General features: G+C 44.5%; 3 protein-coding genes across 3 annotated transcripts in view; all 3 read left to right on the plus strand.

Moving 5' to 3' along the window:
• Nucleotides 1–851: 851 nt before the first annotated feature.
• On the plus strand, nt 852–1143 carry T265_06235 (hypothetical protein; the record flags this gene model as incomplete). The annotated part of the gene is made up of 2 exons (XM_009171445.1): nt 852–936; nt 968–1143. The coding sequence occupies 2 exons, from the start codon at nt 852–854 to the stop codon at nt 1141–1143; spliced, it is 261 nt and encodes an 86-aa protein (XP_009169709.1).
• A 143-nt stretch (nt 1144–1286) lies between these two features.
• On the plus strand, nt 1287–4653 carry T265_06236 (hypothetical protein; the record flags this gene model as incomplete). The annotated part of the gene is made up of 3 exons (XM_009171446.1): nt 1287–1310; nt 1489–1592; nt 4533–4653. 3 exons carry the CDS (start codon nt 1287–1289, stop codon nt 4651–4653), a joined length of 249 nt encoding a protein of 82 aa, XP_009169710.1.
• A 737-nt stretch (nt 4654–5390) lies between these two features.
• The window catches only part of T265_06240 (hypothetical protein), a gene marked incomplete at both ends in the record, with an annotated part of 63107 nt that continues 45451 nt past the window's right edge, over nt 5391–23046 (plus strand). The window contains 2 exons of the mRNA XM_009171450.1: nt 5391–5707; nt 9805–9909. Coding sequence (XP_009169714.1) covers nt 5391–5707; nt 9805–9909 — 422 coding nt within the window. The remainder of the gene's footprint in view (nt 5708–9804; nt 9910–23046) is intronic.

Below are 23046 nucleotides of genomic sequence, written 5' to 3' on the forward strand. Positions count from 1 at the left end.
GCAAAAACTAATGCCATCGAAAAATTTCAGACAACAGGTGTATGGATAAGTATTTATGTGACTGAGGAAACAATGCTCCAGTTTGCTGAAAACTCCTATGCCGATGAGATTCTGGCCCCCTCTGTTTGAAAATTGTCCTTCTCACTACACCATGAGAGATCGGCCCAAAAGGAATTCGCCATTTTACGGATGGTCCGACGCACCTTCTCCCGTATTACTCGCATGGACTTCTAAATACTATATGGGGCCGATCCTGGAGTGCGCTAACCGAGTTGTCTACTCAGGACGTACGAAAGACGTCACCCTCATTGAGCGTATCCAGCAGGCCGCCACTAGAATGGTTGCCGGCCTGAAATCCGTGGCCTACGAAACGCGTCTCGCGATGGTTGATCTCTTTCCCCTGGAGTACCGTCGCCTTCCAGGGACCTAGTTCTTACTTACGCCCTGTTTGAACAAAGCTTGGCAAACAGATTTTTTACCGTTGACCCAGCAAACACCCGGCGGGGACATAGTAAGAACATTTTCAGGCTGTAAAACATGCTGCCACGTGTTGAGAACATAAAGAGCAGTGCTACGTCCCTTTATCACTTGTGTCTTTCGGGTGAACGACAGCCGCTGAACGACAAGAACAAAACCGACCCGGGGAACTTGGGCAAAAGCCTCGATCCTGTGTATCAATCCGTGAATCCGTGAATGAACTACGCGGAACTTATGTGCTGGTGCTCTCAGTTGACCTAAAGCGCGCGATCCTTGAGGTGTGAATTCATTTACGATGTACTGTGTTTCTGACGTAAAATAACCAGGATGACGTCTGATGAAACGTTATACACTACTATTGAGCTATCTATATCATGCAGGTGATGTCAATAACACCCCTCTTATGTGCATTTATTAGAAACTTATGTGATACTGACATCCTTTCTAAATCTGATCCACGTATGTCGAATTCTTTTGTCAACGTATTCAGCAGTGGTTGTTGTTTTCGAGAAAACGCATGACAATTCCTGGAGAGAACTTGGTCGAACAGAAGTTATTCAGAATACACTCAATCCGGATTTTGTTAAAAAGATAGTAATTGAGTATCATTTCGAAGAACAGCAACGACTGAATTTTGCTGTGTACGTATTCGACGAGTTTAATTGATTTACCTGTAGCTACGATGTCGACTGCTCTTCTGATAAACTTGAAAAACACGTGCGTTTCCATTAAAATCGGCTACGGCGTTCTGACTTGTTCTAGGATTTCCTAGGTAATTGTGAAGCAACACTAGGGGAGATTGCTTCGTCATGGAGAGTGATGAAACCTTTAAAGTGAGTTTACGGTTCCTCATAGTAGTGTATACTAAGGAACGGTCCTGCTGAAAAGTGTGGGTCCATCATAGGTGAGTACTGATTTGAAGCTAACTCACCTTTCAAATAGTGATTGCTGATGAGGTTTCCTCCTGCAAGGTAAACATTGACGTCATTTTTCGAATTATACGGCTATCAGGATGAGCTTATCCTGGATATTTCTGGCAAGGGTTTGGACAGAAAAGACCTTTTCGGCAGTTCGGATCCTTTCCTAGCATTTTATCGGATAAATGAAGACGGAAGGTGAGTTGCCCACCTCAGGTTCGATGACCCTGCGTGACACTTTTGTGAAAGATCCAGCCACTACTCCCACACAACACCTTCATAGCGGCCCTAATGCTGACTCCCGTGACATCTTGCTACACTGCCCATTTTACTACCGAAACAGGCCCTCCTAATATCCAACGTTGAGCCGGCTTTTGTGTGTTGTAGAACTTTCGCTGTCCGAATACTGGGGGTGGACCAGATGAATCTGAGCATGACCTAACTTCAGACGTAGGATGCACATACAATAGGTGCAGTAGCTTTCCGACGAAACTTCTAGTCATGTTCTCAACTACAAGCGGGACACAATTTCGCCTCTGTCGCTTCTCATGGTATACCTGTATCACCTAACAACTCGTGTTGCAACTAATTCGCTACAAAGCTACACTCCAGTCGCGCTCGTTGTGATGCTCACTTTTAATTTGAACCATGAGTAAGAGGAGGTGCAAACTTTCATAATGGAGGGATACATACTTGCGTTTGCAGTATAGAGTGCGTTCACAAAAGTTTTGTTTTCTATTTAATCAGGATAGGGTCATCTTACCATCTGCATAGCTGGTGTGTTGTACTCAGTTAACATGTGGCTCACTTCTGTCAACCTTTTTAGCCTCGAATTTTGCGGGTTGTTTGTATTATTTCAATAAACCTAGTGTTGAATTCACTAAAAAGGTTTTCGATTTAAAGATGACACTAAAGTGAATTCAGTGGTTTATAAATGCATTAACGTTAGCAGTTTTCAAAACATGCATTCAAGGTATAATCAAGGACAAAATTTTTTGCATGGCTGAAAAGCTCGTGGGCACTAGTGACATGGTGACAAATGGGAGTATACCTACAACATCTTGAATAATAAAGCGCGGGAACTGTTTTTTACTCAAAGGTATCGATGTTTCATGAGGAACTTCAGCTTCATATGTTTAGTGTGTCAAGTCGATGTGTATAAATTGTCAAAGACGGTAAGTTTCAGACCTTTACGACAAAGCTTGTGTTAGTGAAAACACCTCCATCATGGTAGATTTTTCTTATAATATGATATGCTCAGTGTTTTTTAATTGTCCTGCTCAGCAAACAATCCAACGGCCACATAATTCCGATTCAACCCAATATATTTCCTACCTAGAGGTAGGCGCCGTTTTGGTCGGTACATAGACCTTAGATATAATAGCACCAGCGTATCAATAAATCTGCGGTATGTGGTATGCTCAGTTTAGAATCAAAGTGCGCTAACACTCGTGGGCGCCCTTATCAACGCGCATCAACTACCGATTGTTCCTCACTGCTACTGGGTCATCTCATCGGAATCGGAGCTCTCTCGAACGGCGCCTTTGCGCAGATAGGAGTGTGGTAAAACTAAGTGGTTTGAGAGGCGAAGACTAGCGCAATCGATTATTCACAAAGGCTGTTCGAACCCTGGAGACTCTCTGTTAGTGGGATAATAAATGGCAACATTAACTATTAAACATGACAGAGGGCAAGGTTTCAGTTGCCCCCCACTCAATGCCTCCGTCCTCCGTGCGAACCGATCGAATCGAGCGTGGTTTGCATCATCTCCCTGTTCGAACCCTGGAGACTCTCTGTTAGTGGGATAATAAATGGCAACATTAACTATTAAACATGACAGAGGGCAAGGTTTCAGTTGCCCCCCACTCAATGCCTCCGTCCTCCGTGCGAACCGATCGAATCGAGCGTGGTTTGCCTTTTATCATCTCCCTTGTCCGTGTGGTATTGGTGTCTTTGCATTGCAATGCCACTGCAGGACTAACTGAACTATCAACAGCAATACTTAAAGACCGTAGGTTTTCCTTGTATGACCACATTTTCTGAACTTGTTTGAAAGCAAGAACGAGCGTCACAAGATTTAAGTGAGCTAATCTTTGTGGTTTTTTCAAGAAGCGCTCAAAGCAGCTGTTGTAATCATGGGGTTACAAACCTAATAGTGATCATAACCTGTTTGCTAATCTCCATGATACTTCGACACTTGGCTATCGCACATGGGGCGCCAGCTGGAGAGCATCAAACAGGGTTTAGATCAGGTGTGATGTGCATTGATCACGTGTTTACAGTGCTCCAAAGCATTAACGATGTCACGTGTATGGCCTACCAACAGCCGAGATTTTCCTTGACTGTGTAGCTAAAGAAGCACTTCCAAATACACTCACAAAATCGGACGTCCAGTATACTCCTTGCTCCGTATGCTAACACTCATGTTCCTTTCGGAGACTACAATAAATTATCCAAACGCCTTCCTACAACCGATGGGTCCTGCTCCAAGTAATCCCTTGTTTTGGCACGCGTTTCGCACTTTTACAGCCCTCTTGTGTCTTCCTGATACTCCGATGTGAAAGGGTCTGATATTCCTAACCGGTTGGTCTATCTTAGCAGCTGCGTAAGCCACAATTGTACTGTGACAGATGTAATTCATGTGGGCTCGCATGTGACGCCAAAATTCTGAAGGAAGTTGTAAGCATAGCACTTTTTGGATGAGAAACCTGATTTCCTCAGCCTGTTAAGAGGTACGGATGTTCCAAAACGGGTACTGTTGTCCATCGTATCTCACTGAAGTACGCCCATAAAACCTGCCACTAAGGAAGTCCCATTCGCAAACTTTTCATAGCCGAGGTGTTTTAACTCAATTGAAAGGGCTAACGTGGGTACTAGGCCATGCAACCTAGTTGACGGCTTATTCGTTGTTCATCTGTTCTAAAGCAGCAACGGCGAGATGATTAAGCTCCGGTGAGTGGGTGGATGCGATTACATTCTAAAACCCTACTGTCATGCTGGCGTCACTGAGTAACTCTTCTCTTCATATTTCCCTGCATTTTGTTGGCTCGACCCAAAGCCGTCACCCTTTCATGGTGATCGGGCTTCTGTGCCGCAATGATCCTGCAGGCTATACTTGTTGGAACTCAGTTACTACAGGTTCAACCATGCTTGGAAGATCAACGGTTGGCAGCCCGACGAAGAACAGCGAGTACACCTACTGAGAGTAATCGTATTACGGGGTGGTCTGGAAGTAAAGTCTTACTGTCCTATGCGATAGGGGTGTGAAGGCAGCAAGGCATTTCCCCCAGGCGACAGCATGTCCATATTTATGGAGGCAGCGACTCTGTCTTCTGCGAGGTAGGACGAGTTAGAAAGGTCGGCCCTAGAAACTGCAGACTCTGATCGTCCAACGATTGACCGTGATCAATGGCACGTCATTCAGTACGGTCGAAATACTCTCAAAATCAGAGTCCGGTGCTGCTCAAAAGGCATCTGCTGTGCGCAGCCGCATCAGGTTGGGACAATAGTACTCCACTCCCTACATCCTCTGGCCAGGCTGGTCCCCTATAGCTAAGTGGGTTAGACTATTGAGTCATTGGCTCCTGGAAGGGTCCCCCATTAAAACCCTCACCACCACCACTGTCCCGCGGTTCAGACTCTTGAGTCAGAGGCTCAAGGTGGGGTACCTCAACTCAACTCCTTACTTCGGCCTGGGCAACCGGGAAGTATCAATTACCCTTGCAGCTCTTCGCTCACCTACCTTCCCCTCATTCCCTCCCAACCCATCCTACAATGCAGTGCAATCAACCCATCTGCCCATCTCCTAGTCACTGTTCCGTGTCTCAACCATCGCCCAGAAAAGTGAACTAAAATAATCACCTACTAACCTCAAAAGGTCTGATCCACGTTGCAGCCTTTGATCACCGTACTCTATATCAAATTGAGCGACAGGCGTCCCTTGCTAAAATTTTACTTTCCCGCTCTATCGGTGTATGTTGTTTCTCCGAAACACGCATGCAAGACCCCACTTCGGTCGTGCTCCTCAAGCCGCTCATGACGAGCCCAGATGTTCCACATTTTACTCTTCGGGCAATTGCTCTTGGTATCTACGCTGTGCGAGTTGCACTCAGTTCCGAGGCTGAAAGCGCTTTACCGGACTGGATCCCAGTAAACAGTCGTCCTTGCGCCGTGCGGTTGTCTGGCCAAATGAGGGTCAATATGGATCGATGCGGGAAACGACTTTTGTTTGTCGCATCAGCAAACGCCCCAACAGATAGCAGTTCTGAGACTGAGAAGGACGAGTTTTATCAAGATCTGCCACGACTGATCCGGTCAGCAAGAAGGATGGATATAGTAATCCTGGCGGGTGACATGAATGCCCAAGTTGGACGACTAAGCCAGAAGAAGCTCAGTTAGGTGGTAGATTTGGAGTCGATGCTGAGCGTACGGACAATGGAGGGCGGCTTCTTCGATTGTGTGCAGATCATATCTGCTCCTGGCCAGCTCGAACTTCCAACGCAAACACACACCGAGTTACTTGGAAGCCACCTACCACAAGACAGTCGTGGACTCATTGGACCATATGGCTATCAGCTACCAATGGAGAGCCTCATTTAAGGGTTGTCGTCCCTTCTGGTGTAGGGGACATGGCTCTGATCTCGTCATCGTGTGGGCTAGGTTAGCCCTACGCATGCCAAATGAGAGCAGCTCCGTCCATCAACTTCGCCAAGTTTCAGTAGCTGAAGAGTATGGGGCTCCTACGCGCAGAGGACATACGGAAGATGTCAGTATTTGATCATCGGTGTCTCCGCACCACTGGTCAGGTCTGGTGGAAGCAGTAATGCTGAGGTACACCAGATGCTGTAGGAAGAAGGAACTCACGCTTCATAGGTTGCGCTGATTAGGATATGTACTATGCCTGCCATAAGACCGCATGCCTTACAGAGCTCTTTTTTCCCAGCACTGTGCTGATTGGAAGCGACTGCGAGCTGGAAAGTGTATGATATAGCAATGAATTAGGAAAACACTAATCATTAAACTTACTCGGGTGGGAAACTGCTGCCTCTTTGAATGGGGACCCCAGGACTCAAATCTGTGCAGCCCATCATTATACATCAGCATACTTCTTTGTTTTTTGGGCCGCTTTTTTCTGTTCATCTTTAGTTACTGTGGGCAACCCCCATTATTGAGATTAAGCCACGTAATGATGTGCTAGAGGTGTATTGCTTCGAATGGTGATGTTGACGTTGATAAACTTCATTAAGTCCCATTGTTCATCAGTAGAACGCTGGCTCCCAGGTATGTGACGAAGCGACCACAGAGTTCGTCGGTGAGTCTAGTATGCGACAAGGCTACCCACTTCCACAAACTGTTTGATTTGGCGACTCTGAAAACTGCACTTCCTCATCGGCCAATGGTTGACTGTGACCGCCGGCGCATCATTCAATACGATCTGAATGCTTTTAAAACCAGGGGATCTAGTACTGCTCAAAAGCACCTGCTATGCGCAGCCGCAGTAGGAGTGAGATAGTAATGACTTACTCGCTGCGTCCTCAGAAAAGCCTGGCGTGTTACAGAAAAGTGGGTCAAAGTATTGACTCGTTGGCCCGGGAGAGTGTCCCCAACAAAAGGCCAACTGCTGCCTCGTGGTTTGGACTTTTGAATCAGAGGCTTAGGGGCGCGTTACGCAAACAAAACTCTACATTCCCCCCACCGCCTTGTGGTTCAGAATTATGAGTCAAAGGCCCAAGGTGGGGTATCTCAACCAAGCCCCCTTTTTTTGCTGAGCAACCAGAGTGAGATAGTAATGACTTACTCGCTGCGTCCTCAGAAAAGCCTGGCGTGTTACAGAAAAGTGGGTCAAAGTATTGACTCGTTGGCCCGGGAGAGTGTCCCCAACAAAAGGCCAACTGCTGCCTCGTGGTTTGGACTTTTGAATCAGAGGCTTAGGGGCGCGTTACGCAAACAAAACTCTACATTCCCCCCACCGCCTTGTGGTTCAGAATTATGAGTCAAAGGCCCAAGGTGGGGTATCTCAACCAAGCCCCCTTTTTTTGCTTGAGCAACCAGCTGCTCTCTTTCAGCAAAACTTCTGGAAAAACCAAGCGAGCCTGAATAGAGCATCGGCCTGAGCCCGCCATTAACAACAGAAATCCAGTGTGAGATATCACTCCTTCAGCGCGACAAGGCACGTTGCCCGGATGAGCTGCACCCCGCGCTTCTGGTGAGGTCTTGGTGAACAGTCCGATGACCGTACCGCAGAAGATTTGGAAGAAAAACAGAAACCCAGTCGAATGGAACCCCTCGATCGTCATACTAGTCTTCAAAAAGGGTGCAAGGACGTCATGCGGAAGCTATCGTAGTATCAGCCTGGTATCCGGTGCATCTGGCATAATTTTGCGCAGGTTGATGGATTATCGGAAAAGACATTCGTGGGAATCAGGCTGGGTTTCGCCCTGGCCATAAATGTATCGATCATATCTTTACCTTCAAACACCCCACTATTTCAGTCTTTCCAATTCGGTCGTTTTTACTGATCCGAAAGCTCCTTTTGACTTTTTCGATTGTCATAAACTTTAGCAGTGTCTGGCTATAAAGGTGTCCCCTTCAAATTTATATCCCTTATGATTGCACCGTATGCGAAATCCTGTGAACGGGTATGGGCGCACGGCAAGCTTTCGCCTGAGTTCACCACGTCTAGTGGTTTGAGACGAGTATCTCGCCTTTCCTTTTCAACTGGGTTAGCAATGCGCTGCTTGAAATTTCTCCGCCTGCCACCGAAAGTTTAGGAGTCGAAGTGCTTCCATGATATTCGCTCACAAACACTGAGTATGCGGACGATATTGCTATCCTTGGTTTGGATCTTTTAAAAATGCAAACCGTTTTGAACAACTTAATTTTACTGTGCGGTTCGGCCTGCGCTTCACACCTGCAAAGTGTAAAGTACTGCTACAAGACTGGGTTGGATCAAACCCAAACCTCATGCTTGTAGATGAGCTACTCAACGTGGTAGGTATGTTGCTTGCTCTGTACTGGCTGGAGATGGAACTACTTCTTTAATCGGGAAGGCCGGCGCAACTTTTGCTTAACTTCTGCGCTTATGGCACCGACTTGACGTCACTTCGTTTGTCCTGGACAGATTCTGTACTGAGACTGCGCGATCCACACTGCTTTATAAATCAGAAACTTGGCCTGTAAGCGGGTGGATGTACGGAAACATTCAGTGTTTGACCGTCGGGGTCTCCGAAGCATTAGTCGGGTGTGGAGGAAACATCAGGTTATCAATAGTTAAGTACGCCAGATGGTTTTAGGGAGAAGTAACTCTTCCAAGGTGGATGGGTTTTTCATGCTTTTTATGTACTCTGTATGTCAGAGGACTGTCTGCCTCACAGGGCTCTTTGCTCATCCTTTTACTGAGTGAAAGCTACCGACGTCCACAGTGTATGATCTGACAGAGAATTATGAAATCTATCGGCTTTACAAATGTCGTGTCCCTGGATGGAGAACCCGATAGCTCAGCTCATCGATGGTTGGTGACACTGGCAGGCATGGCTCAATGCCACACTGAATCGATGCTATCCTCTTCAGTATTTGGCTACATAGCTTCCCATTCCCCCTGATCAGTATACATTGCGAATTAACTGATCATACGGTCACTTCGTATTAACCAACTCTGTTCTGTTTTACAGTGATCGAAACTGTAGTAGCTAGTTTTTATGTGATAGAATAAACTGGACGGCTAACGATGCAGGGTTGCAATTCGATGTTTCACCCGACGGTTTCACAAACTGCAATCGTTGTTTGAAAAATCGTTTAGCTGTGTCACCCTTTCGGTACCCAGCAGTCGTGGCAACGGAAGGGTGCACGAGAGCTGGGACACTGCTAGGTTGCTCAAACTCAAACAGGAGCAGTTGAGATGCTAGAGTTTGGCTCGAGCTGCTTTCCGGTTCGTAAGCCGGCGCCTTGACCGTTGAGCTATCTCGTTGTTGTTTCGGGCTCTGGTTTGAGATTTTCAAGGGACGTCGGTCGATACAATCAATAGTGCTTTGCTTCAATATGATGTTGAGATTTGTTTATCTTCTTGCTGTTACAGCGTTCAGACACTGCTCTTGATCTGTCCCTTTAAGGATGTATTACTTTTTCACTCCTATTATCTTATTCCTTGAACTTTTTCCTAGTGCTTTCTTCATGGCCGTGTATGTATGTATCACAAGTTACTAACACTGCTTTGTTGTCGGTCAATGATAATGATGTTGATGACGATGTTGGTTGTGGTGACTTATCCTGAAAAAATCTGGTAGAGTCTGCACTTAGAGTTGTTTGCTCCTGTCAGCGAGCTATGTTTATGAAAGATTATCACGCTTATTCTTGTCATGGCAAGTGTACATCATTACTGATGAGTGCCTATCATTATTCCAATGTCTAACAGCCGAACCATTGTACATCGGACGGAAGAAATACGAAACACGTTAAATCCAAACTGGAAACAAATGGTGCTCCCAACACGAGTTTTGGTCAACGGGGATCACGACCGGTATGTCCTCATTTGGATTAGGTGGATGGTTAAAATATTTTATGCCACCCAAAACTTCACCCTATGCTTTATTTAGCCTCCACGCCATCGGTTCCTAACCTGTTTCTCACTGTGCATCGCGATGTCACTTCCCTGTCTGCCTGTTTGCCTGCTCAACTGACGCAAAAGCCGCTCATTAATAGTAAATAGGAGAAATAAGTCTAAATAGCTTATCTAGTTGGAGTGCTCGAATAAATGAGCAGCGGTAGTTTTTCTGATTTCCAGCTCTTTGTGTCTTCTCGGAAAGCTTGTGATTGTTTTTTTTTCACGGCGGGTTCGAGGAAGCACAGGATTAACTGATGGGATACGAGGTGTCTCATTTCATCCTTCAATTTGCCTCATCTCTTAATTCATCTCTCTAGCTGATTTCACGGACCTGACTGACACAAACTAAAGCAATGCTTGGGTGTGCACCACTGTCACGCTATGGTTAGTTTCAAACTTAAAGAGATGAACGTTTACCTTTCGTTTTCCGAAAAAAGAGAAACAATCTGTAGATTCATTCCTAGGTAACGTTTTAATTTTGACACAAAAGCATCTTCAGGCCAATTAAATAGTTTATGAGGTTGGTTGAGATTTAAAGCGGAAGCAGAACCAATCAGCTAAGTCAGAATTAACCCGTGTGAGTTGCTGGCCAAGGGATTTTGTTTTTCATTGTGGATCAGCAAAACCGATGAGGAACTTACATGGGTTTGGGTCTAGCTTAGGGCCCAGTGTTTACGGTTTGATTCACGTGAAGATTCCTCTTGAATGCTGTTTGCACCGTTTGTCCGCCTGTGTGGGTAATTCAGTGCTACGATAGTTATTCGAGGAACTATTTGGAGGTGGCTAGTTGAGTAAATCAAGGGGAATAAAATAGTAGTTGAAGCTACTAGGACCGCCTGGATTCGTTTCACGGCTGACGCCTGTGATGATGCTATGAACAATTCAATACTCTATGGGCTCTCTGCGGCGCGCACTTCAGGGATGGTAGAAGTATCGGTGCCAAATGTTTGGTTCATGTGCTTTTTTTGGAAGAATTTTCATACAGTGTCTGGAGCATTCTTAAAAGCGTTCGACAGTTATCCAACCTACCGCTTCGTTTGTCCCCGACCACCGGTAACACGAAACAGAGCTCGAGATGGTCTAACGGTTAAGGTTCGAAACTATTGGCCGGAGGGTCTGTGGTTCAAACCCAGTTCTGTCCATTTCGGGGACCTACGAATGTCTCGACCCTCATACTACTATTAAGGTTGCATGACAGTTATAAACTGAGAGTGCTCCGCTGCTCTACGAAACTAGGGTGAAACTCCAAGCCAACCTGCTTATCCAACGAATCCACATGTACAAACTGTCAGAGTTTGTTGGGCTCAGAGTTACCAGCAAGGTTTACTTCAGAGTACTTCCTGAAATCAAAGACTTTACTATGAGTCATTAGGGCGCTGGTATAACGACCACGATCTTTTAGCTAGATCTCTTTCCATCTTCAGGATCGGTTTTCACCCGAAATGAGGATGGATTGATACCTAGTCTGAGGTGTGATGCAACCATTTTCAATACTTGAAACTATTCAAAAAAAGATTTTCTTGGATGCATTAGGGTTGCTAGCCTAAATTTCTTAAACTGAAGTAAGATTTCCCGAAAAATCCGACAACGAGATGGAGGAATTGCAGCGCTGTGTGTAGTTGGTCTTGCTTTCAGCCGTTTCAGACAAATGAGTTTCGAATGCAGTGTTTTATTCGTTCTCTTCGTAAACTGTTTGCTAAGCAAATGTCGGTGGATGCCGGGGATTAAACTTAGCATTTCCTTAATTTGTGCTTATAAACCCCAGTGTATTATTCCAAACATAAGTCTCATCATGCTCACTTCAGAGTCAATTCAATCAACACACGTGAGATATTTGGCCATAGGCGCCCAACAAGTGACCGTGCTTTAATGGGTTTATATTGATTTCTGCCGCGCTCTCGGTCCCTTTTGCCTATCAGTTCACAGTACGGGACCTTCCAATGTGGTGCCTTTTGTTTCTGCGTTAAGGGCTTTGTGGCCACAAATAAATGCTGGCTGGCGCGGGATATAATAAAAAAATCTTTCTAAGTTCCCGTTATTATTATCCATCTTACATTAAAATTTGTCTGTCTCTGCAACTGATACCCGACAGTTACATATTTTCAATGTTTTACCTACCAGGCACCATAGAGATGAAAGTGACAGTCAAACTGTCTAAATTAAGCCGACTCCTAAGATGGTGCAACGTGTCTGGTGGGCGCAATTTGACCACACTTAGGTTTCATAACAGGGGCAAATAAGCCTAACTTGCTTACACAACTCACCGCGTGGGGTGATCTGTGGCCGAATACTGTTAACGTAGGAAAGTTTTGTTGAAAACTGCTGTATCTTTACTCGTGGCGAAACGCCATTGGATCCAAAGGAGGTTTAATTATGGTTGACGAAAAAAAAACAAAGTAATCGGTAAGAGATTTTCACCGATGTTGAACACGCAGTAAAAAGCGTATTTTCGGCTGTCAAGATGATTTTTCTGGTATAACAGTTTGAAGCAACAGCTTCGAAGAAAGCATGCCTTTGAGACCACAGGCAGTGGTTGACAGAAGTGGTTTTCATTTTTCAAAATCGGATAAACTAACCAGAGGTCTCCTGTCAGTCTTTGACGCTTCGTGAAAAACAAATTGAGGGTCATGATTCCGGATCAGCAATTCAAGCCGTTTAGATCCCTGGCAAACTTAGTAACTTCTCTGTGTGGTTGTTCCAATTTTATTGTAATCTCCGTTTAACCATGGGCTACAGACTAAAACCGCGTATCTTAACTGAAACCTGATATGCCCCTAACAATGGGGAAATGGATCTGTCGAAGATTCCAAACAGCCCTCCGAGGAGATCCAACTGAACACTGGGTTCGGTTTTTAAAGCGCCTGCGATCACCCTATGCACTTGACCGACAAATACAAATGACCAACCCTCATCTGGCTGAGTGCTTTCCAAAATCATCTGTTGGTTCGTATTTATCAGATGCCTGAGGTTTCAATTTCTAAATATCGGGCGGGAGAATTTACAGTTTCATTTCTAGCCTAAGACACAAGGGTACATTGTTCACTGCCTCAACTGTAGGGGCATATTAATAACTTAAATCATTAGTTCTTTGTGAATATAAACTTTGAACTCGAGGGCTTATCCGAAGTCCTAAACCTTGTTAATTTTGTGATATGATTGTACGAGGGCAACACGTTGATCAGCTTGCGAAGTTTTAGTGTGAAGATATGATTAGGATAAGTTCTGCACGTGCTTCACTGTCGTTTAATTTGAGGTGAAATGGCTTCACGACAAAAAGCATTCCCAGTTCACGTCACTGCTTACCGTTCTTCGTCGAGGTGTTTGACTTTTGCTCATGTGATGAACAGTTCCATCTGTTTGATTTCCAGGGTGTTTCGAAATAGTTGCTGATACTATGTTCTGATTCTGTTCGAATTTGTAGCCGAAATTCGCTACTGACAGAAAAAATTCTTTGTGAAAAAGTTTAACATGGACTATCAACTGTACATTTTCCCATTTCTTCCTGGCCTGCCAGTTCACACACTGACTACCGCTAACCTCAGTACATTCTTTGTTTTTATCAACTCGCACTCGTCTGGATCGATCGGTTAAATGCGATGTGTGTATGTGTCTGGTTTGGGACAATAGAAGCAAGTGAGCGGTTCAAAATCGTAGTCTGCTCGCTTCGTACCTTTCCAGGACATGTATCCTCTTGCTATCCCTCACCATAGATGGATGCATTTTCGTTACTTGTTTAATCACAGTCTCTTTCAGACTGGGCACAAATACACCCTCCCCTTTTGTTTTGTCTAGTGATTTACGTGCAACCGATTGTCCAAGCATTTTAGCAGGGGTGGATTATTTTCGATTGTTTTTAATTGGCCTGGAAACATCACTATAGCTTGTTTGGCTGATTGTACTGAAAGGTGGCCGTTCTTATTCGACCCACAGGGTGAGGCTTAAGACCTATGAAGTTCTACTCAAAGCAAAGATCATCATGCCGAACGGAGCTGTCACGTTAGTATGTAGAAGTGAAGCACTGCACATCTAATAAATCGCGAAGGTAGATCGAAGCCGCATGACTAGACATTACCGTTGACCTGCGATAATCAGGTGAACAGCGTGACTAACCCACTCTCACTACACGGTGTCGAGCATGCTCATTCTATTCTCACTACTGCCAAAATATTAAAAGTTAATGGAGCAGTCACTGTTCAATAAAAGGGTCTTTTTGGTGGTGTACTATACTTACATAGTCCTGATTTCCAAATGCAAAAGTTAGGTGACTAGTAAAAACACATCCTCAGTCTGAACCCCCGTTTCAGCAATAGTAAAAAAAATCGTTTAGCTGTAACACCCCTCCGGTGCCTAGTTGCCATGCCGCCCGAGGGAAGCACGAGGGCTGGGATACTGCCAGGTTGTCCAAGCGTAGACAGGAGAAGTCGACAGCCAGAGGTCGGCTTCGAACCTCGGATCTTTTGGTCAGTAAATTCGCGTCCCAAGCACTTGAGCAATCTCGCCCTTCAGAAATAGTATTGTCTGGTGTGGCATTCATGGCGAAAATGCAGCGAAGTTAGTTGGTTTGGTCGAGTGACGTAGGCTGGACGAACTACGTTCTTTTTCCAGAGTTTCGGTTGGCACAAAATTCTGTGATAGGTCCAAAACAAATGCCTAGTTCTCTAGAGGTAAGTGAGTGCGCTGTTTTTTTCATCCGTTTTATCCGGCCAAGCCACCTCCTTTGTGGTTCCGCATAACTGTCATATTGCCCCTCAGTTAGAGTGGAAATCGTCACGTAAAAAGCGGGTTCTGTTTTTAGCGAAATACACTCATTTGCAAACTAATTTCTTTTCCAAGGGACTCACCTGAAACCCAGTCGAATCTCTCGTTTGTGATGTTTCCAGGTTCCGTTTTTCCTTTTTTTTGCCTTTGGATCCTCTTGGAGTCAGCACCCAGTAAGAAAGAACGCGCAACTGAAAACAAACTCATACAATTATTCCCTACCATGGGTTTTTTTGGTCACTTAAATTGTTCAATCACGATCAATCTCGTCTTACTTAACTACAGTCTTGCTCAACTGATCATGTAGGCATTACAGCAACCGCTTGGCCTGTGGCGACTTTCATTCGGTAGCTGAATAACTCATTTTTACCGAATCACCCTGTTGATTGATAGCGAAATTCATTTGAACTTATCTGCACCGTTGCTAACACTTCTATTAATAGAGGAACGAATGTAGCCATAAGCAGTTTCGATTTTACACGTTTGTATGTGATTGCCAAATAAACACCATTACCTGCAAATTTGCTTAGCTTCGCCAACTTCCGTTCATCCACCTGGCCGCGTCCACTGAGTGGTTGATCCTCAGCCATTATAGGCCGACAAAAGGTGGGATAACAGATAACGACATCCATTTGGTGTCGGATACGTTATATGACGACAACAGCCGCGAGAAAATTCTAAATGTGCTGCGTTGTACACGTGCGAAATTTGTCTCGGAAATGACGGTTATGGGTCCGTAAATATGCATACAAAATGAGGGGAACTTCACCATTGAAACAGCAGTAAAAGTCAATCAGTGCGTTAGATTGCTCAGATCTAATTGGTCCTATTACTTGTAGTCATAAAGTAGCGAAATCAGTATCTGTAAGGCCAAGAAATGGCCAGGTAACTAAGTAGATGATCGTTGAATATGTATTTGGGTGCGCAAACATATTTTTGTCAAAAATACGTTCACGGAAAATTCACCAAACGAAGGAACGGTTTCGTTCGCGTTTCCTTTGAATGGAATTATTATGTTCATTGTAATGTGAGTAGTTTTTCCTCACGGCAGCTTCCTTATTCGTCGTATCTAATTTAGAATCTCCTTTATTCAAATACCCGATGCGTTTTCTCATTACTGAAAGTCTCTTAGTGGTGTTTCATTAGCTATCCCTTTAGTATGTTCATTCTCCTTTATTTGGAACCCTCACATTACGCTGGACCCTCTTGGCTCAGAGAAGAAGATTAGTACCGTAGTCCTTCGTGAGGCTAGAGCAATCTCGTCTGTAAGTCACGGTCTAATGTCAAGTCACTCGCAGTTGGAGGTCACCCATCAGTAGAGATGCGAAAATACAGTCCTCCTTATCTCCTATTTCCACTAGGGCAACTAATTAAATTTCAGCGCGCTTCATCCGGTTCACCGCTTACGGTGGGAACCTACAGACAACCAGCAACTAATTGAGGCAAGCATGCACCATTTATCAGATGGAATAGTCAGCTTCGTCACTGGTTAACACACCAACCATTCGTCCCCCCCCCCCCAATATTACCAAAACCGAAGTTCCTACCGAGACCTTTGCGTTGGTCTCCGGGCAAGCCAATCTCGCGGATGTAGCACGAGAATAAGATGAAACTATGATGACCAGGTAACTATGGGGTTTTAGTAATGCACTCATATGGATACCAATTTGGTTTTCATGGGGGACTTGCCTGGAACCCAGCTAAGTCGCTCGTTCAAGATGTTCGAATTTCGTTTAATTCGAGCTTAGGTGGAACATAAGGTTGACGGAAACTCGGGGTCTGTGCCCACCTGATGATCCCCAAGAAGGGCGAGGCTGGTCGTCGGTTGTCAAATAGTCTTCAGCAATCTTAGGAGTAGTGTATTACGTCTATGGGGAGTTTCATTGTAAGTTAACGGAACCACTGGTCAGCCGCCCACTTTCTGGTGTGTTTTGCTACCATTCCAAAGAGCACAGATACAATTTCCTACAGATATATGTGAGATGCGCGATGTCACTGATTCCGGACAACTGAGAAATTGTTGTACAGTGTGCCGCAGCCTATTAGCACATATAGTTTTTTATGTGACCGACTCCTGAATTGAAGGTCTAAAGTTTATCCATGTTGAACTGTAGGAGGTTTAGTGGGATCCTAGCATCAATAACAAAGTAGCTTCGTTTCAGTTTATAAGCAACCGCTCCGTAATGCGATTTCTCACAATACAGGGAATCGCTGTTCTTCGTTTAGCTGCTCCTTGTTGGCATTCCTGGCATGGTTTGGTCTTTTTTGAAACCGGGTTCCAGCTAGTTTAGCTCGCGGGTTCAGTACAACACAACATCAAGCTGACAGCTTTGTGTAGGGGTAAGCAACCTGTTTTTCCGCTTTATACAGCGCAACAAATCCGTCCGAACGGGACTTAATCATGCTTGTAGTGGTGGTGTACATGGTCACACCCAACTCAGTGAAGGAACACAGTAATTCGTCTTCCATGGTGCCGTTATAGTGGTGTGACGATGTGCCAAAAGCTTCACACAACGCATTTCTTCGGACTGACTCACTCTAGGGTCTATGACGGTGTGAGTCAAAAACGGGGAACTTAGTGAATTAGTTTCATTTCAAGTTGTCCCTCCATACTGATACTGTAAATCCAACGGATTTTCAAATCCTGTACACTAATCTTTCTAAAGACAGGACACCACGGGGAATTCGGCTTTCCGCCTTTTTTGAGACTGCTCTCTCCTCGTTTTAAATTCATGCTAAATGGCGTCCTCGTGGCTGTGTTTCTGGAGGGATTATATTAAGGACATCCTTACTGTCTTCATGTTCGTTTAGGACATACGCCTGGTGGAACCATAAGTCTTTTGGAGATCTGATCGTCATTGTAGGTTCGACTTATCCGAACACTATCTGGCTTATCCGATGCTTACATAGCATTTTTCATGTTAAGAGGCTTTGAGAAACTAAAGGTTATCTAATGGAGCACACCACTCGTATGGTTCCTGGAAGCTGTTCTACAGCCTAACACCGTTTTCGCCCTTCTAAAGGCTCACCAGCTAGTCGCCCCCACGGAGTTCTGATAAGAATCCAAAGATCCAGACGGAAGCCTAAATTTTTCAGTGCGAAGTTGTGGGGCTGCTCAATCATTCGTATGAAGCCCATGCAGGATGCACTTCTCCGGACACTTTCACGTGATAGTGGGATATCTTAAAATTCCTCTCAGGACACTTTATTACTCATATGGCACTGGTGTAGGCATGTTTTCAGCCACGCCTTGTATCGACAAGACGCCGGTTGTCCCATGATTGCCCTAAGGCTGTTTTGTAGCCTTATGCAATCCAAATACATTCCAATACATATTCTGTCGCCACCGTACATAGCTATTGTCTCCAGGCCGGTATTTCAATCATCCTTAGTTTCCTCTTCGCCTATCAACACATCACCCCTCAGTGAGTTTTCGTGGTATTTTTTCAACGAAGTGCCACATGATGTGGGCGGGCAACTCTGTCCACATACTCTGTGAAACCTGCGATGGGTGGCGTTAAGTGAACCGTAGCGAGTGTACTCAAGCGATTCGAAGTTTGTTTATATCACGTGACTATTTGAGTTTAGTTTTAAAGCATGCATGTATGTTACAAGCCTAATGGAAAGCTCCATCGAATAACTGCGGAACCGATCGATAACCTAGCTCTGCAGAAAATGTTCGGAAGATTCTTTGCCAGTGTTTTTTGTCAGAACAACGCGCTCCTCCGGTTAGGAAATCTTTTACTCCGCACAAGCCCAAATTTTGTTCATAACAATAGTAGTTCGTTCAGCTGTACTACCCTTTCGGTGCCCAACTACTATGCCACCAGGATGAAGTACGAGGGCTGGAATACTGCCAGGTTACCCAAGCCTAGACAGGGGAAGTCAAGAGGCGGACAATGACCACTGACCATCTGGACGACCTGCATATAGGACAGTAGGTTTAAAAGCAGCCGACAAGAATTATTTCCTCTGATGGAATGTCTCTCCTGTTAGCCTTGTTTTCTAATTAGGAATCTCTCTCCTATTATCCACCAAGGTTATTTGCATATCGGAGGAAACGGTTCTCCTTCGAAGAGAAGTTTCATCAATATCTGGACAGGTCGTGTCTTCATGGGGATTACCGGTTCCTGTCGGGTTTCTCTACAATGATGAATGACTGTCTGGTATACAGCTTTGTATCACAACGAACGAATGTATATTTTTGTATATGTGGATTTTATGGTATGCACGTAGTACTGAGTGCATCGAGTAATTGTCTAACGGGATGAGATCATTACCCCATTACTGATTCAAAATGCGACTCAAAACAGCTGAGCGCAAATCCTGTTTAGTATGAAATAAAGTGAGTTTTATTGGCAACAGAAGTTTGAAGGGTCAGTTTTTTGTCACTGAGGTTTTAGACATGTCAGGCGCCAAATGTCTGCGATGTTCTATCTGCATGTCTTATACAACTTCGCATCAGACCGTAGTTTTTGAAGTTTTTGTATGGAAAGATCCCATGTGAATTTGATGCACCACATTCTGCCTACCCACCAAATGCTTTAGACTGACTGGATAAATCTACAAATGAGCTGCAGAAATCGTGGAGCCAGTCATGATGTAGTCAACGACAACGAACCTTGGTCCTCTACACTATTCCCTTCCCTCTTCCCAGCACATTTTGAGCGACTCTGCTCCTAGAGTTTGGTAACCCTGCAGGACGTTGAACGCATCCGATTCCAGTGGCGCGCATGCTGTCAGTTCCTAGCCGGACTGTCCAACTAACGTTTGTGCTCTGGGCTTAGGTCTGGTGAGGTTCGCAAATAGCGCTGAATCTATCCCGCTGGTGGCATGCTACTTCGATGTGACGCTCAGATGTGCTTACTTTAATACCTTATCCTCGATCGTCTTCCTCAAGGACATAAGGCTTCACAATAAATCCCTCTTCTTTGCTTCGCAATTTTACTATGGCTCCCTCCCGTGGTGATTGTTTTACAGTCAAGCTCCAGTTTGTATTACTGGTGCATTACTATCAATGATGATGATGAGATCTTGGCTTTATACCACTTTTTCTCCGATTGCTTTGGGGATCAGTTGTCTGTGTTTGATTTGGTCTTCTTCCCTAATCTTTGGTTTATCAACTTTATTTTCGCATATCGTCCCTTCTCTCATTAGAAAACTATGGTTGTACCGTCCAAATTCTGTTTATGCCCAAGTTTCTGAGCGCTCAGTTGGACCGGTTTGCAGGATATTGACTTGTGATTGAAATGCCAAATCCCCTCTTAATGCTCCAAACCCCTTTGAGGAACCGGGGATGACATCGATTCCCCTCCGTTCATTGTTCGTACAGCAGGAACATATTACCACATCTCATCCGCTTGCTAAGTCGATGTTAAATGTGGGTGTATGAATCCATGTTTTTCAAAAATTCTTTTGAAACTAACCTACCGAATGGCAGGAATGGATTAGCAGATTATCAGTCGAAGAAAGTGAGTCAATGAGATGCAGAGCATTTTGAGAGACTATCTAGAGGAAGCGCCACCCAAAGTGTTGAAGTAACGTGCCATATCGGAGCGAATCTGCGATTCGTAGAGGAGAACGAGTTGGAAAGACGAAAAGTAGTGTTTTAAAGACGACCGATTGTCCACAGAATACCTGCTGAATTCCTTTTTGCATACTTTACTCATAATGCACACCACTCACGACTGAGGGCAACTATAAGACGATGCAAACCTCCTATTTCATCCACCAACAGACTATAGACTTTCGAGTTTTATCCTGATTTGTCGGAAGCGCCCAGTTACTTTGCACTTCTCTTTCCCCCAATCCACAGGCAACTCATAATCTCCTGTTTGGACTGGAATCGGAGTGGGAGGTAAGGCATCAATACGTTTGGGAAATTGTTGAATCCTTGGTCGTCTTTTACTGCCCATTCTGACCGTAAATATATAGCTTGGCTAAAGTGACTACCCACACTCGTGACGTGTATGTGTGAATTCCGGCGGTCATTCGCTTTCACTTTTCGTGATGACCATAAATATGCATGTGCTGTGGTAGGTGCGTGGGTGCGTACAAAGCGATAGATTGAATTTCCTGTTTTTCGGCATCTATAGCATTCCATAGAACAGTATATTTTTAGGGTCGATTCGGGATTGATTGGGTTTACACGCCATTCTACTTAGCGTGCTACATTTGGAATTTCCGTATCGTTCGAAGAAGCGATCTGCAGCAAAAATAAGTATGTTGTTTGTTGTCGCTGGAATGATACGATTTTCCTGTAGAACATGTTCATCGTCAGAACTTGACTGTGGGAGAATCGACCTTGATTGATCGATCGATCGATTGACCTTTTCCTTTATATTCTTCTCCAATGTCAGCTATTGACTGTCAACTTTTTACACCAGAACGTTTGTCGCTGAAAATTTAAGCAAGTCGTTCTTTACCGTAGGTAGCTGAAGAAAAAAGTGGCTTACTTATTTCAATTCTTGTCTTTCATCAGATTGGCCACTACCGCTTTCCCGAATCTAATTTCTGTTTTGCCAGTAGTCCATGAATTATTTCGTCATATACCGTTTTAGAATCTCGGGTGTTTAGCAAAGCTAAATCCAGTACTCACTTCTTCCTACAATCCCTGCTTGCTGAAGCTTTCATTGCCATGTCTGCTTACTATTTTATTCATATGTTAGATGTATATCTGTGAGAATTGGGTGAGATTCAAATATTCAGAAATCAAGGAAAGTTTTGGAGTATACCACCACTCTGGTTCACTTTGAGATGCAACATTGGGCCCGGTTCATAGTGCATTCTGGCGTAGTATATATATATATATGTATATATATATATAATATATATATATGTGGTTGGCTTACATTCGATGTGAACTTGTCTATCAACAATGGTTGGACTGCTGGATACCTGAAAATATTTATTTATATTATATTTTTTATAGAGGAGAATGTCGGTAGCTCAGGTAGCGTAGATGGTCGCTGGCTTGTTCGCTGAGCTGGGCAATTTGGTTGCAAACATTTCATCACCAATCGAGGTGACATCATCAGTGCGTAGTTGTGCGAACCACTAACCCACCGCTACGCACAATTATATTATATATATATTATATATATTATATATATATATATATTTATGAAAACAAATAGTTTTCACGTACCCTGGTTTATTACCGTGGGTGAGCCTGTAAATTCAAAGAAATGTTGTCGGCAGGCGAACTCGTCAAGGCGGGTTGACAGCTATCAGCCGATCTATGCATACCGGTGTCACAGTGAGTGCTAGCGTTGCGTGGACGTGTCATCTGTCAGTTCTGCTTTTCAGTATAATACTGCACAGTGGCCTACGATACTTTCTGGGGGCTGCCCAGGACGAATTGACTAGCTTCCAATACATAAATCGTTCCATCTATTCGGAGCCGGAACGAACTTACCCCCAGCATGCCCGTCAATGCTTTGCGATTGCTACAGTATGGGAGCTCCAGCGTTTCGCATGTCCTATTTCGCTTATGTTCCCGCGTCCACAGGTTGTGCAGCTACGGAAGTTTACCGGTATTGGTGGGGTTACGCTGGTCTCGAATCACTTTTGACTAGATTGTTCACGTTCGAGTGTTAAAACTCGCTGATTCTCGAAATGCGAGTTGATAGAATACATGGTTTTAGAAATACATACGTACTACCCAAAGCGGAAGGCTACCGGCGCGAATGATGCCATGGGACGATTCAAACCAGTTTTAGAATGTTCCCGTAGATCGCAGTTGTCAACGAAGGTAACGTACAAACCCTCAAGTCACGTAGGATTCATTTCGCTAGGAAGCGTTTTGAATTGAATAGGTAACCATCTAGACGATAGTGAATAGCTACACCATGTTCTAAATTTCAAAAACCTGTACGCATACTGCATTTGGGTACAAGCTGAGTAACAATGTTGTCGTAATGCTGTCATGTTTCAGCTTCGTGTCAATGTTGAGATTCGCAGACGTAGTTCCACAAGTTCGAACACTAAGGTCCACGCCAAAATACAGAGACTTGATAAGATTCACAGAGTTGGTTGGGCGGCCAACTTTCGGAAGAACGATCCATAATGTCTCTTGATTTGCTGATACAAAGGCTTTCGTGAAGTCAAGCAATGGGACTGGAATTCTGGTTGGGTTCAGGGCTTTCTCTAATATTATATATAGATGGTACATTTGTTTGGTATGCTGTATACTCCCAGATGCCCATCGGCAGTTTCATTGAGTCATACTGTTAACGGCACTCAGGTGGTCAGCCATAGTATCAGGCGGAAATCAGTAGGAATGCTTTCGCTTCT

This window comes from Opisthorchis viverrini (assembly GCF_000715545.1).
Source record: "Opisthorchis viverrini unplaced genomic scaffold opera_v5_129, whole genome shotgun sequence".
NCBI lineage: Eukaryota > Metazoa > Platyhelminthes > Trematoda > Opisthorchiida > Opisthorchiidae > Opisthorchis > Opisthorchis viverrini.